Genomic DNA, 23,741 nt, shown 5'->3' with positions numbered 1-23,741 from the left:
TTTAAGTAGGATATAGTGTCTTTCTTCATCTCTTATTACAGTCTTCGTTTTAAAATCTAATTTGTCTGATATAAGGATTGCCACCCCAGCTTTCTTTTGGTGTCCATTAGCATGGTAAATGATTTTCCACCCCCTCACTTTCAATCTGGGGGTGTCTTTGGGTCTAAAATTAGTCTCTTGCAGACAGCATATTGATGGGTCTTGTTTTTTAATCCAATCTGATAGCCTGTGTCTTTTGATTGGGGCATTTAGCCCATTTACATTCAGGGTAACTATTGAAATTTATGAATTTAGTGCCATTGTATTGCCTGTAAGGTGACTGTTACTGTATATTGTCTGTGTTCCTTTCTGATCTATGCTGCTTTTAAGCTCCTCTCTGCTTAGAGGAGCGCTTTCAATATTTCTTGTAGGGCTGGTTTCCTGTTTGCAAATTCCTTTAGTTTTTCGTTGTCCTGGAAGCTTTTTATCTCTCCTTCTATTTTCAATGACAGCCTGGCTGGATATAGTATTCTTGGCTGCATATTTTTCTCGTTTTGTGCTCTGAAGATATCTTGCCAGTCCTTTCTGGCCTGCCAGGTCTCTGTGGATAGGTCTGTTGCCAATCTAATGTTTCTACCATTTTATGTTACATATCTCTTCTTCTGAGCTGCTTTCAGGATTTTCTCTTTGTCTCTGAGACTCGTAAGTTTTACAATTAGATGTTGGGGTGTTGACGTATTTTTATTGATTTTGAGAGGGGTTCTCTGTGCCTCCTGGATTTTGATGCCTGTTTCCTTCCCCACATTAGGGAAGTTCTCTGCTATAATTTGCTCCAATATACCTTCTGCCCCTCTCTCTCTTTCTTCTTCTTCTGGGATCCCAATTATTCTAATGTTGTTTCGTCTTATCGTATCGCTTATCTCTCGAATTCTGCCCTCGTGATCCTGTAGTTGTTTATGTCTCTTTTTCTCAGCCTCTTTATTTTCCATCATTTGGTCTTCTATTTCGCTGATTCTCTCTTCTGCTTCATTTATCCTAGCAGTTAGTGCCCCCATTTTAGATTCCACCTCATTAATATCCTTTTTGATTTCGACTTGGTTAGATTTTAGTTCTTTTATTTCTCCAGAAAGCATTTCTCTAATAATGTCCACGCTTTTTTTAAGCCCAGCTAGTATCTTTAAAGTCATGACTCTGAACTCTAGGTCCGACATTGTACTAATGTCTGTATTGAGTGGGTCCCTGGCAGATGGTACTACCTCTTTTTCTTTTTGCTGAGGTGATTTTTTTCGTCTTGTCATTTTGTCCAGAGGAGAATAGATGAACGAGAGAACAAAATGCTAACAGTATAACAACGTCCCCAGCATATATACTCTATATAAATCAGAAAAGACCTGAAACCAGGGGAAAAGAAAGGGAAAGAAAGAAAAAAGAAAGAGAAAAAAAAGAAAAAGAAAAAGATAAAAACAAAAAATACAATAGAAAACAAAAAAAAAACAGAATATGATGAAGTATGATCAGGCTTGTGCATAGATCAGTGCCACACACTAGATTTTGGGCATATTTTGGTCTGTTAGAAGAAAGTGCCTCCTAAAATTTTAAAGGAAGAAAGACTTGTATGTACAAAATAAGGGTTGATACAATGAAGGGATGGAAGATGATTATAAAGATGAAAATTATAAAAGTTTTTATAAAAGGAATTGATAAGATAAGAAGTTGTTTGAAAAAAGAAAGAAGATTGAAAAAAAAAGATAGAAAAGAAAAAAAAGGGAGAGAATGTGATCAGGCAGGAGACTAGAACAAAGCCATACAGTAGTGATTTAGGGTGTATTTTTATCTTAGAAGAAACTGTATCTCAAAATTTTAAATAGAGAACAACATATATATATATATATATATATATATATGCCAAAAATAAGGGTAACTACTATGAAGGGTTAAAATATGACTCTAAAAATGAAAAATAAAAAATGTTTTTATAAAAAAGTGATTGATAAGATGTTGGTTGAAAAAGGGAAAAAGAAAAATTCAAGAAAAAACAGTCAAACAATTAACTTTGAAAAACAAATGAATCATGGTAAAAAAGCCATGAATTCTATGTGCAGTATTCCCCTAGCGCTGGAGTTCTCCCGTTCTCCTTGATCAGTAAACTTGGTCTTGGCTGGCTGTTCGTGCTGATCTTCTGGGGGAGGGGCCTGTTGCCGTGGTTCCCAAATGTCTTTGCCGCAGGCGGAATTGCCCCGCCCTTGTGAGTCCCGGCTAAGCAAGCTTCTTGGGTTTGCTCTTAGGAGCTTTTTTTCCCTGCAAGCTCTCAGTACAGCTTTGGAGGACCAGGGTGAAAATCGTGGCCTCCCAATCTCCCCCCGGAGGAGCAGAGAACTCGGGGCTCTGCTTCTCAGTGCGCCCCCAGAGAAAAGCAGTCACTCTCCTCTCCCCCGTCTCCGGCTGCACTCCGTGCTCACCCGCCTGTGACCGAGCATTTCTATCTCTGGCACCCGACCCTGTGTGGAGTCTCCAAACCCAGCAGATCACTGTGGTGCACTCCCGCACCGCTCCTCTTGGGGGTGAAGAAGGGGAGTCTCCCCGGCTCTGCTGCTTTTTGGTCCCTGCTGGAGGAGCAGTGGCCCGACTGTGCAGCGGATCACAGTTTATGGCAACCCCGAGCTGAGAGCCCGCGCCTCGGTTCCATCTCTGCAGTCGGCTTCCGCGCTCCGATACCTGGGAGCTCTGCCACACTCAGGCACCCCCAGTCTTTCTGTCACCCCGAGGGTCCTGAGACCACACTGTCCCCATGAGGGTTCCACCCCCAGCTTAGTCACTGGAGCGACATCCCTCATCACAGCTTCTTTTTTTTTTTTTTTTAAAGATTTTATTTATTTATTTGAGAGAGAGAATGAGAGACAGAGAGCATGAGAGGGAAGAGGGTCAGAGGGAGAAGCAGACTCCCCGCTGAGCGGGAAGCCCAATGTGGGACTCGATCCTGGGACTCCAGGATCATGACCTGAGCCGAAGGCAGTCGCTTAACCAACTGAGCCATCCAGGCGCCCCAGCAGAGCTTATTTCTAAAAGTTCCGATTTTGTGCTCTGCGGCTGTATCACTTTCCAGAAGCGGCCAATGGAGACCCCCTCCTCCGCCGTCTATCCTCCCGAATATTGCCTCAGATTCACTTCTCCGCACGTCCTACCTTCCAGTAAGTGGTCACTTCTCTGTTCAGAGAGTTGTTGCTACTCTCTTCTTTGATCTCCTGTTGAGTTCGTAGGTGTTCAGAATGCTTTGATCCCTATTCAGCTGATTTCCTGAGACCAGACAAAATCCAGGTCTCCTACTCCTCCACCATCTTGCTCCACCCCTATCTTATTGGTTTTTTTAAAAGATTTATTTGTTTATTTTAGAGAGAGGGGGATAGTGTGAGCAGGGGGAGGGGCAGAGGGAGAGAGAGATAATCCTTGACAGACTCCCTGCTGAGCATGGAGCCCAATGTGGGTCTCGATCCCAGGACCCAGAGATCATGCCCTGAGCTGAAACCAAGAGTTGGTTGCTTAACCAACTGTGCCACCCAGGTGCCCCTCATTGTGGTTTTGATTTACAATTTCTTTAATGATTAGAGATGTTGAGCACATTTTCATGTACCTGTGGCCATTTTTCTTTGGAAAAATGTATTCAGATCCTCTGCCCATTTTTTAATTGGAATTTTTTTTTGCTATTAAGTTGTATGAGTTTTATATATATTTAGGATATTAACCCTTTAGGAGATTATGATTTGGAAATATTTTCTAACATTCTGTAATTTGCCTTATCATTTTGTAGACTGTTTCCTTAGCTGTGAAGAAATCTTTTAGTTTATTTCCAGTGTTTATTTATACTTTTGCTGCCTTTGCTTTTGTTGTCAAATCCAAAAATCATTGCTAAGATTGATGTCAAGGAACTTTACCCCATATATTTTCATTTAGAAGTTTTATAGTTTTAGGTCTGATTGTCAAATGTTTGATTTATTTTGATCTGAATTTTGTATAGGGTGTACGATAGCAGTCCAGTTTCATCCTTTTGCATAGAGCTATCCAGTTTTCCCAGTGCCATTTATTATAAAAACTATTCTTTTCCCATTGTATTTTCTTGGCTTCTTTTTTGTAAATTAATTGACCATTTATGTGTAGGTTTATTTTCGCGCTCTCTATTCTGTTCCATTTATCTTTATTTTTTTGGCAATACCATATTGTTTTGATTAGTATAGTTTTGTCATATAGTTTGGAAGCAGGACGTGTAATGCCCCCAGCTGCTGCTTCTTTCTCAAAATGGCTTTGGCTATTTGATTTTTTTCTATTTCCATACAAGTTTTAGCATTGATTGTCCTATTGCTATGAAAAATGTCATTGGAATTTCGATAGGGATTACATTGAATCTGTAAATTAATTTGGGTAGCATGGATTTTTAAACAGTATTAATTATTCCAATCCATGAGCATGGACTATTTTTCTATTTATTTGTGTCTTCAATTTTTTTCATCAATGTCTTCTAGTCTTCAGGGCACAGATCTTTCACCTAGGTTTTATTTATTCCTTGGTGTTTTATTCTTTTTGATGTGATTGTAAATGGGCTTTAAAAAATTTCTTTCTGATAGATCATTATAGTATATAGAAACATAAGTGCTTTTTGTATATTGATTTTGTACCTTCCCACCTGGTCATCTGACCCCTCTCACTGTATACTGATTTTGTATTGTCGAAGTTTGCTGAATTCACTGATTAGTTCTAACAGTTTTTTGGTGGAGATTTTAGGTTTTCTGTATATAATATCATGTTATCTGTTAATAGAGACAGTTTTACTTTTTCCTTTCCAATTCGAATTCTTTTTATTTCTTTTTCTTGCCTGATTGCTTGGGCTAGGACTTTCAGTGATGTTAAATAAAATTGGTGAGAGTGGGCTCTCTTTTTCTCTCTATTTTAGAATAAAATCTTTCAACTTTTCACTGTGGAGTTTGATGTTAGCAGTGGGCTTGTCATATATGACCTTTAGTATGTTGAGGTACATTCCCTCTACACTCAATTTGTTGAGAGTTGTTATCATGAATGGATGTTGAATTTTTACCAAATGGATTTTCTGGATCTATTGCAATGATCATATGATTTTTGTTCTTCATTTTGTTAATGTAATGTATCACACTGATTCATTTGTGGGTGTTGAATCATCTTTTCATCCTTGAAATAAATCCCACTTGATAATGGAATATGATCCTTTTAATATATTATTGAATTTGATTTGCTAATATTTTGTTAAGGAATTTAGCATCTATGTTTATTAGTAATATTGCCTGTAATTTCCTTATCCTTGTCTGGTCTGGTTTTGGTGTCAGGGTAATGCTAGCCTTGTAAAATAAGCTTAGAAGTGTTGTGTTCCTTGTTCTATTTTACTGGAGGAGTTTGAGAAATATTAATTATTTAAATATTTGGTAGAATTCACCAGTAAAGCTACCTGGTCCTGGATTTTCATTATTGGGAGGTTTTTGATTACTGAGTCAATCTCCTTACTAGTAACTGGTCTGTTCAAATTTTTTATTTCTTCATGATTCAATTTTGGTAGGTTGTATGTTTCTAGGAATTTATCCATGTTTTTAGGTTGTCCAGTTTGTTTGTATATATTTGTTCTTATTATTCTCATGTGATCCTTTGTATTTATGTAGTATTGGTTGTAAGTCTCCTTTTAATTTCTAATTTTATTCATATGAATTCTCTTTTTCTCCACCTTGGTAAGTCTAGCTTAAGGTTTATCTGTTTTGCTTATTTTTTCAAAGTATCAGTTCTTAGTTTCATGATCTTTTCTCTTTCTTTCTAGTCTTTATTTTCACTCTGAGTTTTGTTATTTCCTTGCTCATACTAAGGAGTTAAATTGTTTATTTGAGATCCTTTACACTTAATGTAGACATTTATTTTGCTATGAACTTCCCTCTTTTTTAAAAAAGATTTTTATTATTTATTTGAGAGAGAGAGAGAGAGAGAGAGAGAGAGCAAGGGAGCACAAGCAGGGGGAGCAGCAGAGGGAGAGGGAGAAGCAGGCTCCCTGCTGGGATCCAGCCTGATGTGGGGCTGGATCCCAGGACCCTGGGATCATGACCTGAGCCAAAGGCAGATGCCTAACTGACTGAGCCACCCAGGTGCCTCTGAACTTCCCTCTTAGAGCTCATCAAAGAATACTATCAATAGAGTGAAAAGGCAACTTATGGAATGGGTCAAAATAATTGCAAATCATATATCACAAGAAATTAATACCTAGACTACATGGAAAACCTAAAACTCAACAACAAAAAACAAAATAACCTGATTTTTAATGTGAACAAAGGACTTGAATAGATGTTTCTACAAATGGACAATGAATACATAAAGATGCTCAATATCACTAGTAATCACAGAAATGTAAATCATAACCTACATGAGATATCACTTTATGTCCATTAGGATGGCTATTATCAAAGATAAATTCAAAATGAATGAAAGACCTAAATATGAGACAGGAATCCATCAAAATCCTAGAGGAGAACACAGGCAGCAACCTCTTTGACCTCAGCTGCAGCAACTTCTTGCAAGACACATCTCTAAAGACAAGGGAAACAAAAGCAAAAATGAACTATTGGGACTTCATTAAGATAAAAAGCTTCTCCACATCAAAGGAAACAGTCAAAAAACCTAAAAGGCAACCTACAGAATGGGAGAAATATTTTCAAATGACATATCAGATAAAGGGCTAGTATCCAAGATCTGTAAAGAACTTATCAAACTCGACACCCAAAAATAATCCAGTAAAGAAATGGGCAGAAGAAAGACATGAACAGACATTTCTCCAAAAAGACATACAAATGGCCAGCAGACACATGAAAAAATGCTCCACATCACTTGGCATCAGGGAAATACAAATCAGAACTACAATGAGATACCACCTCACACCAGCTAGAATGGCAAAATGAACAAGTCAGGAAACAATGGATGTTGGTGAGGATGCAGGGAAAGGGGAACCCTCTTCACTGCTGGTGGGAATGCAAGCTGGTGCAGCCACTCTGGAAAACAGTATGGAAGTTCCTCAAAAAGTTAAAAATAGAGCTACCCTACCACCCAGCAATTGCACCACCAGGTGTTTACCCCAAAGATACAAAATGTAGTGATCTGAAGAGGCACCTGCACCCCGATGTTTATAGCAGCAATGTCCACAATAGGCAAACTATGGAAATAGCCCAGATGTCCACTGACAGATGAATGGATAAAGAAGATGTGGTATAATGGAATATTATGCAGCCATCGGAAAGGATGAATACCTACCATTTACATCGATGTGGATGGAACTGGAGGGTATTAAGCTACGTGAAATAAGGCAATCAAAGAAAGACAATTATCATATGGTTTCATTCATATGTGGAATATAAGAAATAGTGCAGAGGATCATAGGGGAAGGGAGGGAAAACAGAATGGGAAGAAATCGGAAAGGGAGACAAACCACAAGAGACTCTTGACTCTGGGAAACAAACTGAGGATTGCTAAAGGGGAATTGGGTGCGGGATGTGGTACCTGGGTGATGGGCATTAAGGAGGGTGTGATGTGATGAGCACCGGGTGTTCTATGCAACTGATGAATCACTGAACTCTACATCTGAAACTAATGATGGCTAATTGAATTTAAATTTAAAAAAATCATTGGGATTTTGATAGTGATTGCACTGACTCTGTAGATTGCTTGGGATAATACTGACATCTTACCAGTTTTAGGAATTCCAATCCATGAACATGGAATATGTTTTCATTTATGTATGTCTTTTACATTTTCTTTTAATCGTGTTTTGTTGTTTTTATTTTGTCTCACTTCCTTAGTTAAGTTTTTTCCTAAATATTTTATTCATTTTTGATGTTGCTGTAAATGGAATTATTTTCCTAATTTACTTTTCAGTTTTCTCGTTGTTAGTGTATAGAAATGCCACTGATATTTATGTATTGATTTTTTATTCTCAACTTTGATGAATTCATTTATCAATTTTAATAGTTTTTATGTGGAATTTTTAGGAATTTTTATATATAAGATCAAATCATTGTTAAACAGAGATAATTTTACTTCTTTCTTTCCAATTTGATGTCTTTTATTTCATTGCTTAATTGCTCTGGTCAGAACTTCCAGTACCAAGTTGAATAGAAGTGAAAGAGGGCATCTTTGCCTTGTTTCTGATCTTAGCCTAAAGGTATCCCGTCATTGAGTTTGATATTAGCTAGGGCTGTTGTGTTTTCATTTTCATTTTCTCTATGTATTTTTTTGATGTTTCAGTTTTTTTAAAGATTTTATTTGTTTATTTGAGGGAGAGAGAGAGAGTGCACACAAGTGGGGAGGAGGGGCAGAGCGAGAGGGAGAAACAGGCTCCCACTGAGCAACAAGCTTGATGTGGGGCTCAATCCCAGGACCTCCAGGATCATGACCTGAGCCAAAGGCAGATGCTTAACTGACTGAGCCACCCAGGTGCCCCTAAAGCTTCAGTTTTTATTTAAGTTTTCGTTAGTTAGCATATAGTGTAATGCTAGTTTTAGAAATAGAATTTAATGATTCATCACTTATATAAAGCACCCAGTGCTCATCACAAGTGCCCACCTTAATACCCGTCACCCACTTAGCCCATCCCCCACCAATCTCCCTTCCATAGGTTTTCTTTGCTGTGGAGAAGTTTTTTATCTTGATGAAGTCCCAATAGTTCATTTTTGCTCTTGCTTCTGGAGCATGTCTATTAAGAAGTTGCTGTGGCCGAGGTCAAAGAGGTTGCTGCCTGTGTTCTTTAGGATTTTGATTGTTTCCTCTCTCACATTTAGGTTTTGCATTCATTTTGAATTTTTTTTTTGTGTATGAAGTAAGAACGTGGTCCAGTTTCATTCTTTTGCATATTGCTGTCCAATTTTTCCAACACTATTTGTTGAAGAGACTGTCTTTTTTTCCAATGGATATTCTTTCCTGCTTTGTCAAAGATTTATTGGCCATATAGTTGTGGGTTCATTTCTGGGTTTTCTATTTGTTTGATTGATCTATGGGTCTGTTTTTGTGCCAGTACCACACTGTGTTGATGACTACAACTTCATAATATTGCTCGAAATCCATAATTATGCTGCTTCCAGTTTTACATTTCTTTTTCAACATTGCTTTGGGTATTTGGGGTCTTTTGTGGTTCCATACAAATTTTAGGATTGTTTGTTCTAGCTCTGTGAAAAATGCTAGTGCTATTTTGACAGAGACTGCCTTAAATCTGTAGATTTTTTTGATTGTATGGACATTTTAACAATATTTATTCTTCCAATGAGCATGGAATATTTTTCCTTTTCTTTCTGTCCTCTTCAATTTCTTTCATAAGTGTTCTCTAGTTTTCAGAGTACAGATCTTTTACCTATTTGGTCAGATTTGTTCCTAGGTATCTTATGGTTTTTGGTGCAGTTGTAAATGGGATCACTTCCTTGATTTCTCTTTCTGCTGCTTTATTATTAGTGTATAGAAATGCAAGATTTCTGTATGTTGATTTTGTATCCTGTGACTTTGCTAAATTTGTGTATCAGTTCTAGCAATTTTTTGGTGGAGTCTTTCAGATTTTCCACATAGAGTATCATATCATCTGCAAATAGTGAAAGTTTGACTTCTTCCTTGTTGATTTGGATGCCTTTTATTTCTTTTTGCTGTCTGATGGCATTCTTTTGCATATTGCTGTCCAAGAGGCTTGTCTCTATGTATTTTTTTTATTTCCTCTTTGATTTCTTCATAAACCCATTGGCTATTTAGTAACATGTTGTTTAGCTTCCAAGTGTTTGTGTTTTTTTCCAGTTTTTTCTTGTGATTAATTTTTAGTTTCATACAGCTGTATTTGGAAAAGATGCATGATATGATTTTAGTCTTCTTAAATTTATTGGGACTCATTTTGTGGTCTACCATGTGATCTATTTCTTCATAAGTCTCTGAGTTACTGTCTAGCATCCTTTCATTTCATCATGCAGGACAGATCTAATGGTAACAAATTCCCTCAGCTTTTGTTTATCTGGGAATATTTTTAATTTCTCTCTCACTTTTGAAGGATGGTTTTTCTATTCTTTTTTTTTAAAGATTTTATTTATTTATTTGAGAGAGAGAGAATAAGAGATAGAGAGCACGAGAGGGAAGAGGGTCAGAGGGAGAAGCAGATTCCCTGCTGAGCAGGGAGCCCGATGTGGGAGTCGATCCCGGGACTTCAGGATCATGACCTGAGCCGAAGGCAGTCACTTAACCAACTGAGCCACCCAGGCGCCCTGGTTTTTCTATTCTTACATATAAAAATTATATACTCTCTCTTCTGTTCTTCTGGGACTATATTAAAGGACTTTCACATTGTTCTTGATGATCTCTCATGAGTCACTTAGGCTCTTTTTGCTTTCGTTCATACTTTTTTTCTTTTATGCTCTTCTGACTTTTTCTTCAAGTTCACTGGTTCTTTCTTCTGTTTAAGTTTTTTTTTAATAGTTTCTGTCTCTTTCTTGATACCTTATTTCATTCATGCATTGTTTCGCTGATTTCATTTAGTTGGCTTTCTGTGTTTTTTTTTTTTTAGCTCATTGAGCATATTTAAGATGGTTATTTTGAATTCTTTGTCCAGTGATTCATAGATATCTGTTTATTTAGAACTTATTTCTGGAGATTTATTGTGTTTCTTTGATTGGCCATGTTTCTCTATTTTCTTTTTATGTGTTGTGATCTCATGTTGAGATTTAGGCATTTGAAAAAAAACTGTCACTTCTCCCAGTCTTTATAGATTTGCTTTGTACAAGGGAAGGCCTCTATCAATCAGTCTGGCTAAAATCTCTGGGGAACTCTCATGCCTTTTCTGGGAATATGACTTCTCTGGTCTTGTTTGTATACTTTCCCAGTTAAAGTTTTTTTATTTTTATTTTTTATTAAGAACTTGTAATCTCTTTCTCACCTTGGTATCTTTCATGCTATAGCCTCTCTGGTGCTGTGGTAAGCTGTGGTATTTACCTTGTTCTCAGTGTCCTTCAATCTGTCATTCAAAGTATAGTGCCTTTTTCATTAGTGCTCTGAGTCTGAGGAGATAGAAACCATTTACTTTCTAATTTCCTATTTTATTGTGGTGTTTTTAATCCTAGGGTGAGTTTTTATTTCTCTCACCCTGGATTTAAGTTTGAATTGGTGTGAAATGTATTTTTATTTATTTATTTATTATTTTTTAAAGTGGGCTCCATGCTGGGCTGAGATCAAGAGTTGGATGCTTAACTGACTGAGCCACACAGGGTGGCCTGAAATGTATTTATTTTAAAAATTATGTTTATATTGGCACTTTACTAATAGACAGGAGCCAGGTAGCATTATGATTTATTCACACCAAATTGTCTCTTAACATTGCTAAGAATATGTGTTCTTCTTAATGTTTTATATAGAATTATAATACTGATTTTTTTAGCTATTTTACTTCTTTCTTCTCTATACATGTAGTTTGATTTTCTTTAATATTGTCTTGATTCAAACCTAATATTCCTTCACAGGAGTTAAAGGTTATTGCTCACACGTACTAAAACAGAATGTGCAGGGTGCCTGTGTGGCTCCACTGGTTAAGTGTCCATCTCTTGATTTTGGCTCAGGTCATGATCTCAGGGTTGTGAGATCAAGCCCCATATTGGGCTCCATGCTGGGTGTAGAACTTGCTAAAGATTCTTTCTCTCCCTGTGACCCTCCCTCATACTCTCTCTCCCTCAAACAAAACATAACAAAACAAAACAATACAGAATGTGCACTCTGTATTGGTAGATTCTATGTACCAGAAGGATTATATAGCCTAAATGCATTATTGTAATTTTCTGCTGAAATGAAATAATGTTGACTAGATCTAGAATATATTATGCTAATCACTAGTTTTGAAAGACTGAAGGGGAGAGACCAAGTTAAGGCCAGTTTGAGTTGGTCTTTTTGGGGCTAGGGCTAAGTAACCAAAATATACAGATTGGTTTTGCTTGCAAAGATTATATAGGTGGTTTGGAGGAAAGTAAGAGACAGCAGCTTGAGTGCAAGGTCAAAAGTCCAAGAGCCATGGACTGAGCACAAGACCCCTTCCCCTGAGTTGTCTATGTGAGGCAGCAGGGCAGGGCATGGATTTTGGTGTCTTGGAGGAGTGGTGGTATGGGGGGTGGGGGAGAACTGAACACAGCCACAGAAGGCACTGCATTCCGATAAGGGCCTGCAGAAATTTTACCCAATTTCAGGGGGAATCTTAGAGATATAAAGGTATAAAGGACAGATTTCAGACTGGACACGTGGTGGATGTCAAGTGGGAGGCTGTTGTCAGCTTAGGGCTCTGTCTACTTCAGAGCATGTAGACAGTGGGAATGCTTCAGCTATTCAGTAGACTATTGTTAAGCTTCACTTGATCAAGGTGGGGAATGGCTGACAGTTTGATGCCGGTCTGGTTGGTTTTAGTTTGGGGTCTGAGTTGAGCAGCTTTTAGTTAGTGGTGATCATGATGACCCTGTGATGAGACAGTGGCAGGAACAGGAAGGAAGAGGCTCTATTTTTAGCAGTTAAAAATGCAGATTTGGGAACCGTTGGAGCTATGCTTGAAACTAAATGCCAATATTTCTTATTTGAGTAACTTAACTAATATCTCTGAACCTTAGTTTTAGTTTTCTCATTGAGATAATAATGCCATATTCAAAGGATTGTAAAAATAAAATGTCTTATCCAATGGAAATTTCTCTGATGATAGAAATGTTTTATAATGTCCCAGTGATAGCTACTAGAAATGTGTGGCTACTGAGCACTTGAAATTTAACTAGTGAAAAATGAATAACTGAATTTTATTTAGTTTTAATTAATTTAAATAGCCACATGTGGCTAGTAACTAGTATACTGGACAGCAGCTATAAATGATAGCTGTTATAGGGACTACTTAAAATATAAAAAGTTAGCTTTTTAGAATTTCCTTGACTGATATATTCTTTCAGTTACTAATTTTTGTGCTTGTCATATTTTGTTTGATGTGCAATGAAATATATACAATATTTCTATCTTGTAGAAAAAAACAAACATTTTAATAAGCATAAAAGAGACAATATATACATGCAAGATATATAACATACTTTAATCTTAATCACAAAATAATTATACCAAGTGTATAGGACTTCAGAAAAGCAAATGCTTGTGTTGTAATGAGCACTGAGTGTTATAAGCAACTAATGAATTGTTGAACACTACATCAAAAACTAATGATGATTTAAAAAAAAGAAAAGCAAATGCTCTCTTCAGCTTTCAGTATTTGCAGGAGGAATGAACCACTCACGCTGGTCATTGAAGCATATTATATGTTTTGGATAGGTAGAAAGAAAGGAAAGGAAATTTCAAATGGAGACATGGTGAAAATAAAACTAGTAGGATAGGACCCTGCAAGATGTGATCAGGTCTCAGTGAGTAGGCTTATTTGCTGAAGCATGGAGGTGGTCTAGAAGGTGAAATTAAGTTAGGAAAGTAGTTTAGAAGATGAGCTCCACCATATCATATCATTATAGCTGCCTTTGAATTGATAGCTAAAAAGCATGGATTTATCTTTCAGGCAGTAAAAATTCAGAATCACTGAAGTATTTAGAGCTCAAGAGAAATATAATCAAAATCTTGTTTTAGGAAAGTAACCCTGGTAGGTGTACAAGAAACAGAGAAATGAGTTAGGAAGCTTATACTAGTATGGACAAGAGGTAAAAGTTTTCTGAACTAGAAGGGTGACTATACAAATGAGACTCTGTACAGGTAAAACTGACAGATATTGCTGTGGATGCACTGGAAGGAGGTGAGTCAAGATATGACCCCAAAACTCAATCATAGCATTGGCTGGAGAGAGAGAAAGACTTAAGTATATAGGATGTGGTAAGAGATAGGGATAGATGTATTATAGTAAGAACACTGAGGTGAATTGGAAAGTGTCATGGAGAAACAGAGTCACTTGATGTTTACTTGGCTACCAAGAAATTTCTGGGAGAAAGTCACTATCTATATATTTTAGTGATGCATTGAAAAGTTAGCCTGAACGAACACTTACTCTGAAAACTTTAGTGTTTTTTTATATAAGGAATGAAGCATTTAAAATATGTCAACAAACACATGATCTGTAGAAAACTTAAATATAGTGATAATCAACAATGATGCCATCCATGATTGTAACAGTAATTATTGAACCTCCTTCCTTCTACTTTGCCATCCTGCTCTCACTCTCCACCTTGCCGCCAATCTCTGCTAGCTTTATCCCTACTTTTTTAAGAGTGAACAAAAGCAAACACAATAATCAACTAGTCTGAGAACCTGAATCCAATATCATGTGGTCTGGGTAATAAAGTTTTATTGATTATTACCAAAAAATTAGGTAATAAACTAAAAAATTTTGGTTCTTTTCTCTTTTTAGGAGAATTGGAAGTGGAAAGTTATATTGGTATCAGCCATTTTCTTCTCGTAGTCTTCATTAAATCTCTCATTCTGAGCAACAGTAAAGTGATTCTTCCAGTCTCCAATTGTCCCTGAAACAGTCATGTGGGAGAGAGTCAGTGTGCATTTCTCTACTCTCCTGTTTCTGTTAGAATATTTCTACTCTACTTTCCAGGGGGGCAATATTGGACAAAATATTCCTCTTGCTAACCTGTCAATTTCGTTATGAAGGGAAGAAGAATTTCTTATCTGATTTGTGGAACAAGGAGACCCCATTACTGAGTCACATTAATGGGGGAAATGAAACTACCGCAATTAAAACAGCAGGCCTGTGGGGATTTCTTGTCTTTTTCTCCTGACCTCTTTGCACATCGAAGTGTGGTAGGTGCTTATGCCCATAGTTTCCATCTATAGGCCCTCTGAGAAGGGCTTGTATGTGGGAGAATTCAAGGTATAGTTTTGAGGAAGAAAACCAAAAAAGAAGATCCCCCAACTTCTCCAATTGCAATCTCTGTTACCTTTCTGCAGATTGTTTTTTTTCCATAGTGCTTACCATCATCTATTATCCTGGGTATTCTTGTTCATTTTGTTTGTGGCTAGAATATAATTCATGAGGGAAGAAATTTCTGTGTTTTGTTCACTGCTCTGAACATTATCTAGAACAGTGCCTGATACATAGTATCCACTCAGTAAGTATTTTTGAATGGATAAATCTAACTGATAGCATAGGGCCCTTATAAGCTCATTATAAAATGAATTCTTTGCCCCATCTGACTTAATTCTGTGTTTTCATCTTGTCAGCCAGATCTCTGGAGAGAAAGGGAGGATAAGGAATTGGATGTAGACACCACACCTCACTCTCCAATTGTTTTCATTTCATTCCTGGTTTCCTATTTCTTTTCCCATAATCATTTGTTATAGATCTTATTTTTCTTAGCCACAGAAAACTCCCTCAAAGCTGTGAAATATTGGACAAAAAAAATATAAAAACCTTTTCTCATGAATGGAGAAACAGTGTGGTTCATGATTTTAGTAGGAACCGATGAATAGTTTGCCATTGGATTCTGCTTCATAACATCAAATGAGGTGTGATGGACAATTTTATCTAGGACTTCATCATGTAGGTTTTTTCCAATAAATTCTGCCACCTTCTGAATTTCATGCTTTGGATTCTATGATAAGAGTAAACTGGAGATTAGATATAAGACAATTGGTTTAAAAAGAATATTGAAATGAATTAATAATAGTAATCAGTAACATGTCATAAGTTAAAATTAAAAAAAAAATCTTAGGGGCACCTGGGTGGCTCAGTCAGTTAAGCGTCCAACTCCTGGTTTTGGCTCAGGTCATGATCTCAGGGTTGTGAGATTGAGCCCTGTGTTGGGCTCCATGCTTAGTGTGGAGTCTGCTTGGGATTTTCTCCTTCTCCCTCTGCCCATCCCCCTGCTCTCATGCACTCACTCTCTCTCTCAAATAAATAAATAAATAAAATATTAAAAAAAATCTCTCACAAATACTCAAACTATCCAGAAATGACTCATTTTAACATTATGGCCCATATGGTTCTCTTTTTTATTAACTGGAATTACTAAGCTTTTTTTGCTCTAACATGGAAGCAAAAACTGAGTGGTATTAGAGAAACATTCACTATACAATGACACGCAGTGCATGGAGAATGCTTCACTAAGAGTCATGCCCAAGTGTCCCATGCAAGTCAGTTATGGGAGAAGTCTTGGTCGGCCAAATGTATATGAGAGAGAGTCAGACTGATGATAAGAACAAAGACATTGCAGAAGCATAGGGGCAGACAATTTAAGTAGGGTGTGTCCTATTTATGATATTGATAGAAATGTCCCAGACCATCTCAGTGGCAGCAGTCAGTGGTAGCAAGAAAATGAGAGATGACTATTTTGCACCCATGAGGTACTTAAGAGGCACCCATGGCTAGTAAGTCTACTACCCAGCATGTTCAGGTATTTATGTATCCCTGAGAGGAGCTCAGTTGCAATGTCTCCTCATCAGAGGGACACACAACCCTGAGGAGCTGTGGCTATGGGAAGTCCCTATCTTTAGAAGGAATGGTAGGGGAGGGAAAGTGGAAAGGTTTAGCCTGACAACTGTGTCTTCTGCTTGAAAAGCTTCTATGTCAAAAGTAGTACTTAATTTAATTGGCCTCACATAGACTAGGAATCAGCAAGAGTGGTGAGAATATTGAGCTTTGTGTGACTATTCAGGGGACATTCCAGAACATGATCACAGATATATTTAAAAGGGCTCTAGGGACTCTGAGGTTAGACTACCTGCTCAATAAAGTTTCTTCCTGGCATTCATAATACATTAGGATGTACCCTGTTAAAAGGGCATCATTCTTGGTGATATATCTTTCTTTGACACTGCTATGATACATATGGTAGACAAGCATCACCTACATGGAGTTTTCCTATTCCAAGTTTAATAGAACCCTTCCTTCTTTGGCTTCCTCAGTTTCTCATATCTACTCATGAAAGGGAAACTCCCCCCTTATAGCATACAACTCCCTGCCACAATATTTAACTGAGTATCTAAATCTAGAATTCTGTGAGTAGATAACTCTTCGCACTAAAATAGGAATATGCCTGACTTTTTCTGTTTGAAAAAACTATAGAGTGGCATCTAAGCAAAACAACTAAACTCATAGATACAGAGAAGAGATTGATGTTGCCAGAAGTGGGGAGTGGGGAGTGGCAGTTGGGGTGGGCAAAATGGGTGAAGGGGGTCAAAAGATACAAACTTCCAGTTATAAAGTAAGTAAATCCTGGGGATGTAATGTACAGCATGGTGACTATGGTTATAATACCGTGTTGTATATTTAACAGGTGCTAAGAAAATAGATCTTAAGAATTCTCATCACAAGTAAAAAAATTCTGTAACTGTGTGGTGATAGATGTTAACTGGACTTGTTGTGGTGCTCATGTCACAATATATACAAATATTAAATCATCTTGTACACCTGTAACTAATACAATGTTAAATGTCTATTATATCTCAACTAAAAAAATAGAAAAATTATGCTGTTTCACTCTTTCGATATTCTGTGGAAACAACTAGATGAGGCCCAGCAGTGACCGAACTTAGGAGTTGTGCATCTAAACTAATGTGCCCATAAATACCCTAGGCATCTTATAAAGTGCACATTCTGATTTAGCAGGCCTGATGTGGTCTCTGAGAGCTCCATGCAGCTAATCTGTGAAGCACCTTTTGAGTACCAAGGCTTTCAATGATAAATTGAAGAACAAAGACTGTAATTTTCGTGGATCCCTGTATTTAGTTAAATCACAGATAGTATTTAGCATATTATCATTTATAATATAATGATAGTATATTATCATATATACTATATAGTATGATGATAATATATATTATATAGTAACTCCCATGAACATCATCTTATTTAGTCCTCATATTAGATTTTGGAAGAGTATCTATTACTACCTAGTTTTTGCGTTTAGGGAAACTAAGTAAGTCTCTAAGATGTTAAGTGTCCTCACCAAGAATAATTGGCAGTAGGTGGTAAAGCCAGAACTTGAATTCATCTAAATCATTAGTATTTTCCATTACACCCTAATTTCTTAAACCATTTCTTGAAATTGTAACATTTCTCAAGTACTAATGAAAAAACCCAAAATGTACTAGAAAATGTTTTCCTTTCTAAACAGAATTTTAAAGTAGACATGAAAGAGGAAAAAAGGTATTACTCATATTTTGCCTATCTGGAAAAGGTGTACCATATGGGATCTACTCGGGAGCACCAGGAAATTAGAGATGAAACTGTGATATGTTAACTCATGATATGCCATATGTGTTTTGATGCATGGACAGCAGTAGCTAATGAAATGTAGCATTTTCTATTCCCTGTTTCAATCTGTGAGTCCCCAGTGGGGTCCATATATTATTACCTAAATGTCTTATGGTCCAATGGGAACACATTAGATAGCATTGCCCCTCACCTTCTTCACATCCTCATAGAAGAGGTAGAGAATGCGGTGTTGGTCTTTGGCTTTCCACCATCCTTTCACATGGTCATGCCAAGAACCCCAGCACACTGCAAGGAGGCATGAAAAACAGGGTAATGAATAACAGAAGCCCAACAAATATTCCACTGAAAGGAGAGTTTCTAAAGAGAGGGAGAGTATCACACTGATGATTTCTTCACAGTAACGCAAGCAGAACCCTGGCTGTTCTAAGGAAATGATTTTTTCCTTTTAAAGTGTTTGAGGATTTTGAGAAAGGAAGGAAGCAAAGCTGAATTCTCTTACCTTTCCCAGCCAGAAAATTCTCAAAATACTCTTCCCAGGTTCCTGGAGCAGGAAGAGCTTTATTCATTCTTTGGAAATGGTAATAAGATACCATATTGTCCTTTGGATTTCTTGCTACATAGATTATCTAGGAATGGCAGGAGGAGGGAAAGAAGCAAAAATAGGATTAGACTTATATGTAGTTATTACCCCTACATATTATATTCAAGTGGATACATTCCATACAGATGAGATTTTCTGTTGTTGTATTCTTGTGATCTTGGTTTTTGTGGGACTTGAAAAGGATTCAAATCAATTTGCATATTGATTACTGTGAAGAGATGGACTCTCTGTTTTTTAACAAGGGAAGTGTTTTTTTTTAAAGATATTTTATTTATTTGTTTCTGAGAAAGAGAGAGAGAGAGAGAGAGGTGAGGGACAGAGGGAGAGGGAGAGAATCTCAAGCAGACCACACTCTGAGCATAGAGCCTGATGTGGGGCTTGATCTTAAGACCCTGAGATCATGACCTGAGCTGAAACCAAGAGTCAGATGCTTAACCAACTGAGCCACCCAGGTGCTCCAAAAAGTAAAGTGTTTTAAGAGGAAATTGAAGACCACTCTAAGATTGTTCTAAGGAGTAAACTGTGAATTCCTTTTGCTTTTTACCTTACAGTTTTTTTCTATGAAGGATGGTGGCAGCAAGTGGATGGGAAGATGTGTTTTCAGGGTCCGTGGTGAGGGCATTTCATTAGCTCGGTCCAAACCTGTAAAATTGATTTTTGATCACTTCCCACTATTTCTATTTGCTTCAAAATCTTGCTGCTTCTATTATTACTATTTTAGGAACAATTGAACAATTCAAGTCATTTGTGAGAGCACTATAACTGTAAATTTGACCTGAGAGAATATTTCTAGCCTATAAATGATTTTTTTTTAAGCTGGAACAGTTTTTAACCATAACAAGCAAGAAACTAAATAAATAAGAACGTAAAAAATTCAAACTCTTCCACCATGAATTATTTTACTTGGACTCATCCTTGTGGAATAAAATTAATTTCTAACGTAGAATAAAAACTTAACTTACTTTTGTATAAGCAGTAAGTCCATTAGAAAATGTCTGGAGTACAACAATGGCCAGACATAGTTAAAAAAATGCAGTCACATAATTCATTAGTAATTGCTTGAATGCCCAGAATTTAATTTTTTCTAGTTTTTCAAAGTGCTTATATTAATTCTTGTGTCTTTTCTATTAGTTTTTTCAGCTTTAATGCCTAGAATTTTTTTAAAGATATTATTTATTCATCTGAGACACAGAGATAGAGAGAGAGCATGAGCAGGGGGAGAGGCAAATGGAGAGGGAAAAGCAAGCTCCCCGCTGAGTCAGGAGCCCGATGTGGGGCTCGATCCCAGGACCCTGGGATCATGACCTGAGCCAAAGGCAGACATTTAACCATCTGAGCCACTCAGGCGCCCCAAATGCCTAGAATTTTGAGAGGGCTACGTGATAGTAAAAATCCTAAGTGTATATTTCAGACCTTAGTCAAGTGTGGCTTTTCAATACTTACCAGATCCTATGGATGGGATTATCCATTCGATGAAAGGAATTCGTATATGAGTAGGTGCTCGTTGACATTTGTCAATATCACCTTCATTTTGTATTAAGTCCACTATTTCCTGAGTCCATGTTGTTCCTTATTCCACATGTAAGATGATGATGCATAGACATTTAGTATATTACATTTCTTAAAATATGACTATACTTGTTAGAATATCTCTGAACTTTAAAGCTAGGTTTATAGTGGAATTCAGAAAACATCATTTTTTATTTATGTCTTGTGTTATCATAATGTGAATTTTTTATACAAAGGCTGCAATTTGGAGTGGATATTATATTGATAAATATGCAGTTCATTTTTTTGCCTGTCACAACCATTAATTTGGATTGTTATCCTATTCATGTAGCTGCATTGTTCTAAGAAAGACAGAATGAAAGGTCTTTCTCACCTGATTATAATCTCCTGAAGAGAAATCACTCTGTGATTACTGTTTCCCAAGTACATAGTGTGCGGCTGCCACATAGGAAGTATTTAATATATGTTGGCTGAATGAACAAATGAATAATTATTACCTGGGCTTGATATTGATCATTAGTACTTAGTATCCATTTTCAACTGTTTCTCAATTTTTCCCTTACCTCAGGGACTGAAAGGCTAAAAAGTATATTCCCTAGACTTCTTTACCACTAAGATTTTGAATACTATTTAGATTCTGCTGATGAAATGCATTGAAAGGTGGAAGAGAGGTAGAGGTCATTCTTCCTGAGGTGGTAACACAGATGGTAGCTCCAACAGATAGAAATTTTGCATAGGCCATACCACATTTTCCTGCCTAGTGCCTTGAACTCAAGAAGCCACTGGAAGAACGGCTTCTGTCTCCCAGCCTCAGTTTCTGTGTGCTGCCTGATTCAGACTAATATAGTTCCTACCAAATGAATCTTCATATTTGATGAGGAACTGTTGTGTCAGATATTTTGACAAATCCATGTTGGGAAGATGTTTGACAATTTTAGGATGGTTCTCTGAATCCTGGATATGGGCTGATCTTTCTATATTTTCTGACACCATCTCTCATTACAGATGCCTTTTCTCATACTGTCAATTCAGTGCTTTTAGTTCTATAGTAAGGGCATAAGTCAGGAAACAATGAAAATATTACATTTTATATCCTAGATGGGTTAGGTCTTTAATAATTTCTGGCACCAACTCTTTCATTACAGGATAAAGGACCAATATTTCTTTATCTATCTAATAAAAAAGAGAGCTCTTTGTACTGATTTTATGTGTTCACTCTGAATTTATAGCCATTTAATGCCAGCTAACATTGGGGCAGGTTCACGTGTTGCTAGAAGTTTGGGGATGAATGGAATGACTTCTCAATTCATCCTCTAGAAATCAGTGATTTTATAATATATTTTTCTCTTGGCTCATTCCCAGAGTATATGTTATTCTTTTAAAAATTTAGGTATAAACCACATTTTTTGTCTATGCTTATTTCTTCTTCCCTCTAATAAATATAACTTTTATTAATGGGTAAGGTTTTAGTGATGATTAAATGTTACATTCGCTGGCAAGCATTTTTTTTTTTTGAGTGTGTTATTTGGATCATTCAAGCCCTATTAACCCTAACCCTTGAAAACCTTAAATGAACCAAATCTACTGCTCACATTTGGCAGGTGGAGAAAAGATTAATTTTTAAACATTATACTTAAATGATGTAAACATGTACTGAAACGATGATAAAGTAGAGTTGTGGACAAAATTAAGACTGTGAGATGTGATTCTCACCAGTGATTACTTTTACATTCACATTAGGAAAGTTTAATCCTGAACAGGCTCTTGGTGAGTGAGATTAGAAAATTAGGACCCATATGAAACTGATGGGTAAATGAGAGTCTAAGACTCCCATCTGCGGGCAGTCTTTTATCAGGATCATTAGAGATAAAGACTCAAGAGGGGTTTGAACATACAATCTCAGAAATGCTTAGATTTAAAGTTTTTGGTGTGTGTGTACGTGTGTGTTTCGATGTGAACATCTGTGTGTGTGTGTGTGTGTGTGTGTGTGTGTGTGTGTGTAAGAGGAGTTATTGACAGGGAGCTTGATTTTGCAAAGACCAAATGTATATGCAATCTGGGTGTGAATTGAATAGTGTATTTTTAGTATATATGTAGATATGCATAAATATCTGCAGAGAACTATTTCTCCCTGCTCATCCTGAAATTTTTATGATACAGTGGCTGGGCTCAAGAAGTCTTACTTCTACAGCAACTTTTGTTAAACTGATTATTGAAACAAGGAAGTAGGTTCTTGTACAACATACCACAAGGGAAGATAGAAATCAAAAGAGTAGTTCTCAGACCCTGAACAAGGGCTTCTGGAGACTGCTGAGGTGAAATCAGCAATGCAGGACCAAAGCTCCCCTAATTATTCCCTAAGTCAGCCTTAGGATCCTCTTTTTAGCTTATACACACAAAGCAGTTTTTTACAGGATCTGCAATAAGGGCCTGCATTGGGAGCAAACAAATCAAATCTAGTCCGTTAGTTCTTGACTGTTTGAGTCACTCTCTCCTGGGGAAGTAAAAAAATATGTACATTATAGGAAGAATTAAATTCTTAAAATTTTGTGCATTATTTTAGTATTTTTTTCTGTAGTTTCTGTAGTTTCAGTTTCCACAAGTGATTTGACTTAGCCATATCACTCTGTCCAGTAAACAATTTTCCAACCCAGATCAGTCTTTATTTCATTATTAATATTTTCCCCACTCACCTTCCTAATTCTCTTCTTCACCTCCCCACTTCCCCTTCCACTTACCTGCTTTAGGATAGGTGGCAATAAGCAGATCGTCAGACCTGGCTTGGAAGTTCCAGATCCGGTCCCACATGTCACAGGTAGGTGTGGGTTGCAGAATCCCCTTCACATAGTCGACAGGTAGGCGCTCTGTTCCATCAAATTTAAAATCCTCCATTTTGTTTAAGGCCCTTAGTGTCAGAAATCAGAGTACTGCTCCAGATAAAATGTTACTGCTCAATCAGCACAAAGCTGAATTCTATTTATCGTACAGACAATGCAAAACAGACTGCAAGTTCTTCCTGGACAGTCTGGGGATGGCTGGCAGTCAAGGCGGAAAGTAGCTACAGGTCTGCCAGCCCAAGTTCCAGGAAGCTCGGAACTACGGTTTAGGCCTTTGTACACAGGCGTTTTCTTAATGAGCTCCAGCCCTCCTCCCATCCAGGCTGTGACGTAATACCACAGGCCCTCCCAAACCCTGGCTGCTGTGTCATGTTCATGTTCAGTCCTGCTCTTCTGTGTCAGTTTAACAAGAGTTAGTGCCATATTGTTTATGTTTTTCATCTTTGTGTTCATAAAATAATTCACAGACATTCACTAATTGTTTCTTCTGTGAATTTTAAACTAATTAAAAAGTTACAGAGAATTTGCTCATGGAATTAGATAGCAATATAGAATAACTTCCCTGAAAGGCTGAAGG

At 37.1% G+C, this 23,741-nt stretch overlaps 1 protein-coding gene across 1 annotated transcript; it reads right to left on the bottom strand.

Moving 5' to 3' along the window:
- Nucleotides 1-13,068: 13,068 nt before the first annotated feature.
- On the bottom strand, nt 13,069-23,448 carry LOC112821718 (sulfotransferase 1C4-like). Its single transcript, XM_025869099.2, has 7 exons — nt 23,066-23,448; nt 20,262-20,387; nt 19,363-19,460; nt 18,717-18,843; nt 18,408-18,502; nt 15,413-15,593; nt 13,069-14,513 (listed from the first exon to the last, which is right to left on the bottom strand). The coding sequence occupies exons 1-7, from the start codon at nt 23,217-23,219 to the stop codon at nt 14,398-14,400; spliced, it is 897 nt and encodes a 298-aa protein (XP_025724884.1). The 5' UTR covers nt 23,220-23,448; the 3' UTR covers nt 13,069-14,397.
- Nucleotides 23,449-23,741: the final 293 nt, after the last annotated feature.

This window comes from Callorhinus ursinus, unplaced genomic scaffold, assembly GCF_003265705.2.
Source record: "Callorhinus ursinus isolate GAN/ISIS: 27379988/994484 unplaced genomic scaffold, GSC_fseal_2.0 scaffold10, whole genome shotgun sequence".
In the NCBI taxonomy this organism is placed as follows: domain Eukaryota; kingdom Metazoa; phylum Chordata; class Mammalia; order Carnivora; family Otariidae; genus Callorhinus; species Callorhinus ursinus.
The sequence above is the reverse complement of the archived record's forward strand: the minus strand, read 5'-3'. Positions and strand labels throughout refer to the sequence as shown.

What these genes read in the sequence shown, in the direction of transcription:
- LOC112821718 (XM_025869099.2), bottom strand. Translation starts at nt 23,219, where the DNA reads ATGGAGGATTTTAAATTTGATGGAACAGAGCGCCTACCTGTCGACTAT. An exon ending in TGCCACCTATCCTAAAGCAG is followed by an intron (nt 20,388 to 23,065) that starts GTAAGTGGAAGG and finishes ATGTGGAATAAG; the next exon opens with GAACAACATGGACTCAGGAA. An exon ending in TCATAGAAAAAAACTGTAAG is followed by an intron (nt 18,844 to 19,362) that starts GTAAAAAGCAAA and finishes TGCCATTCCTAG; the next exon opens with ATAATCTATGTAGCAAGAAA.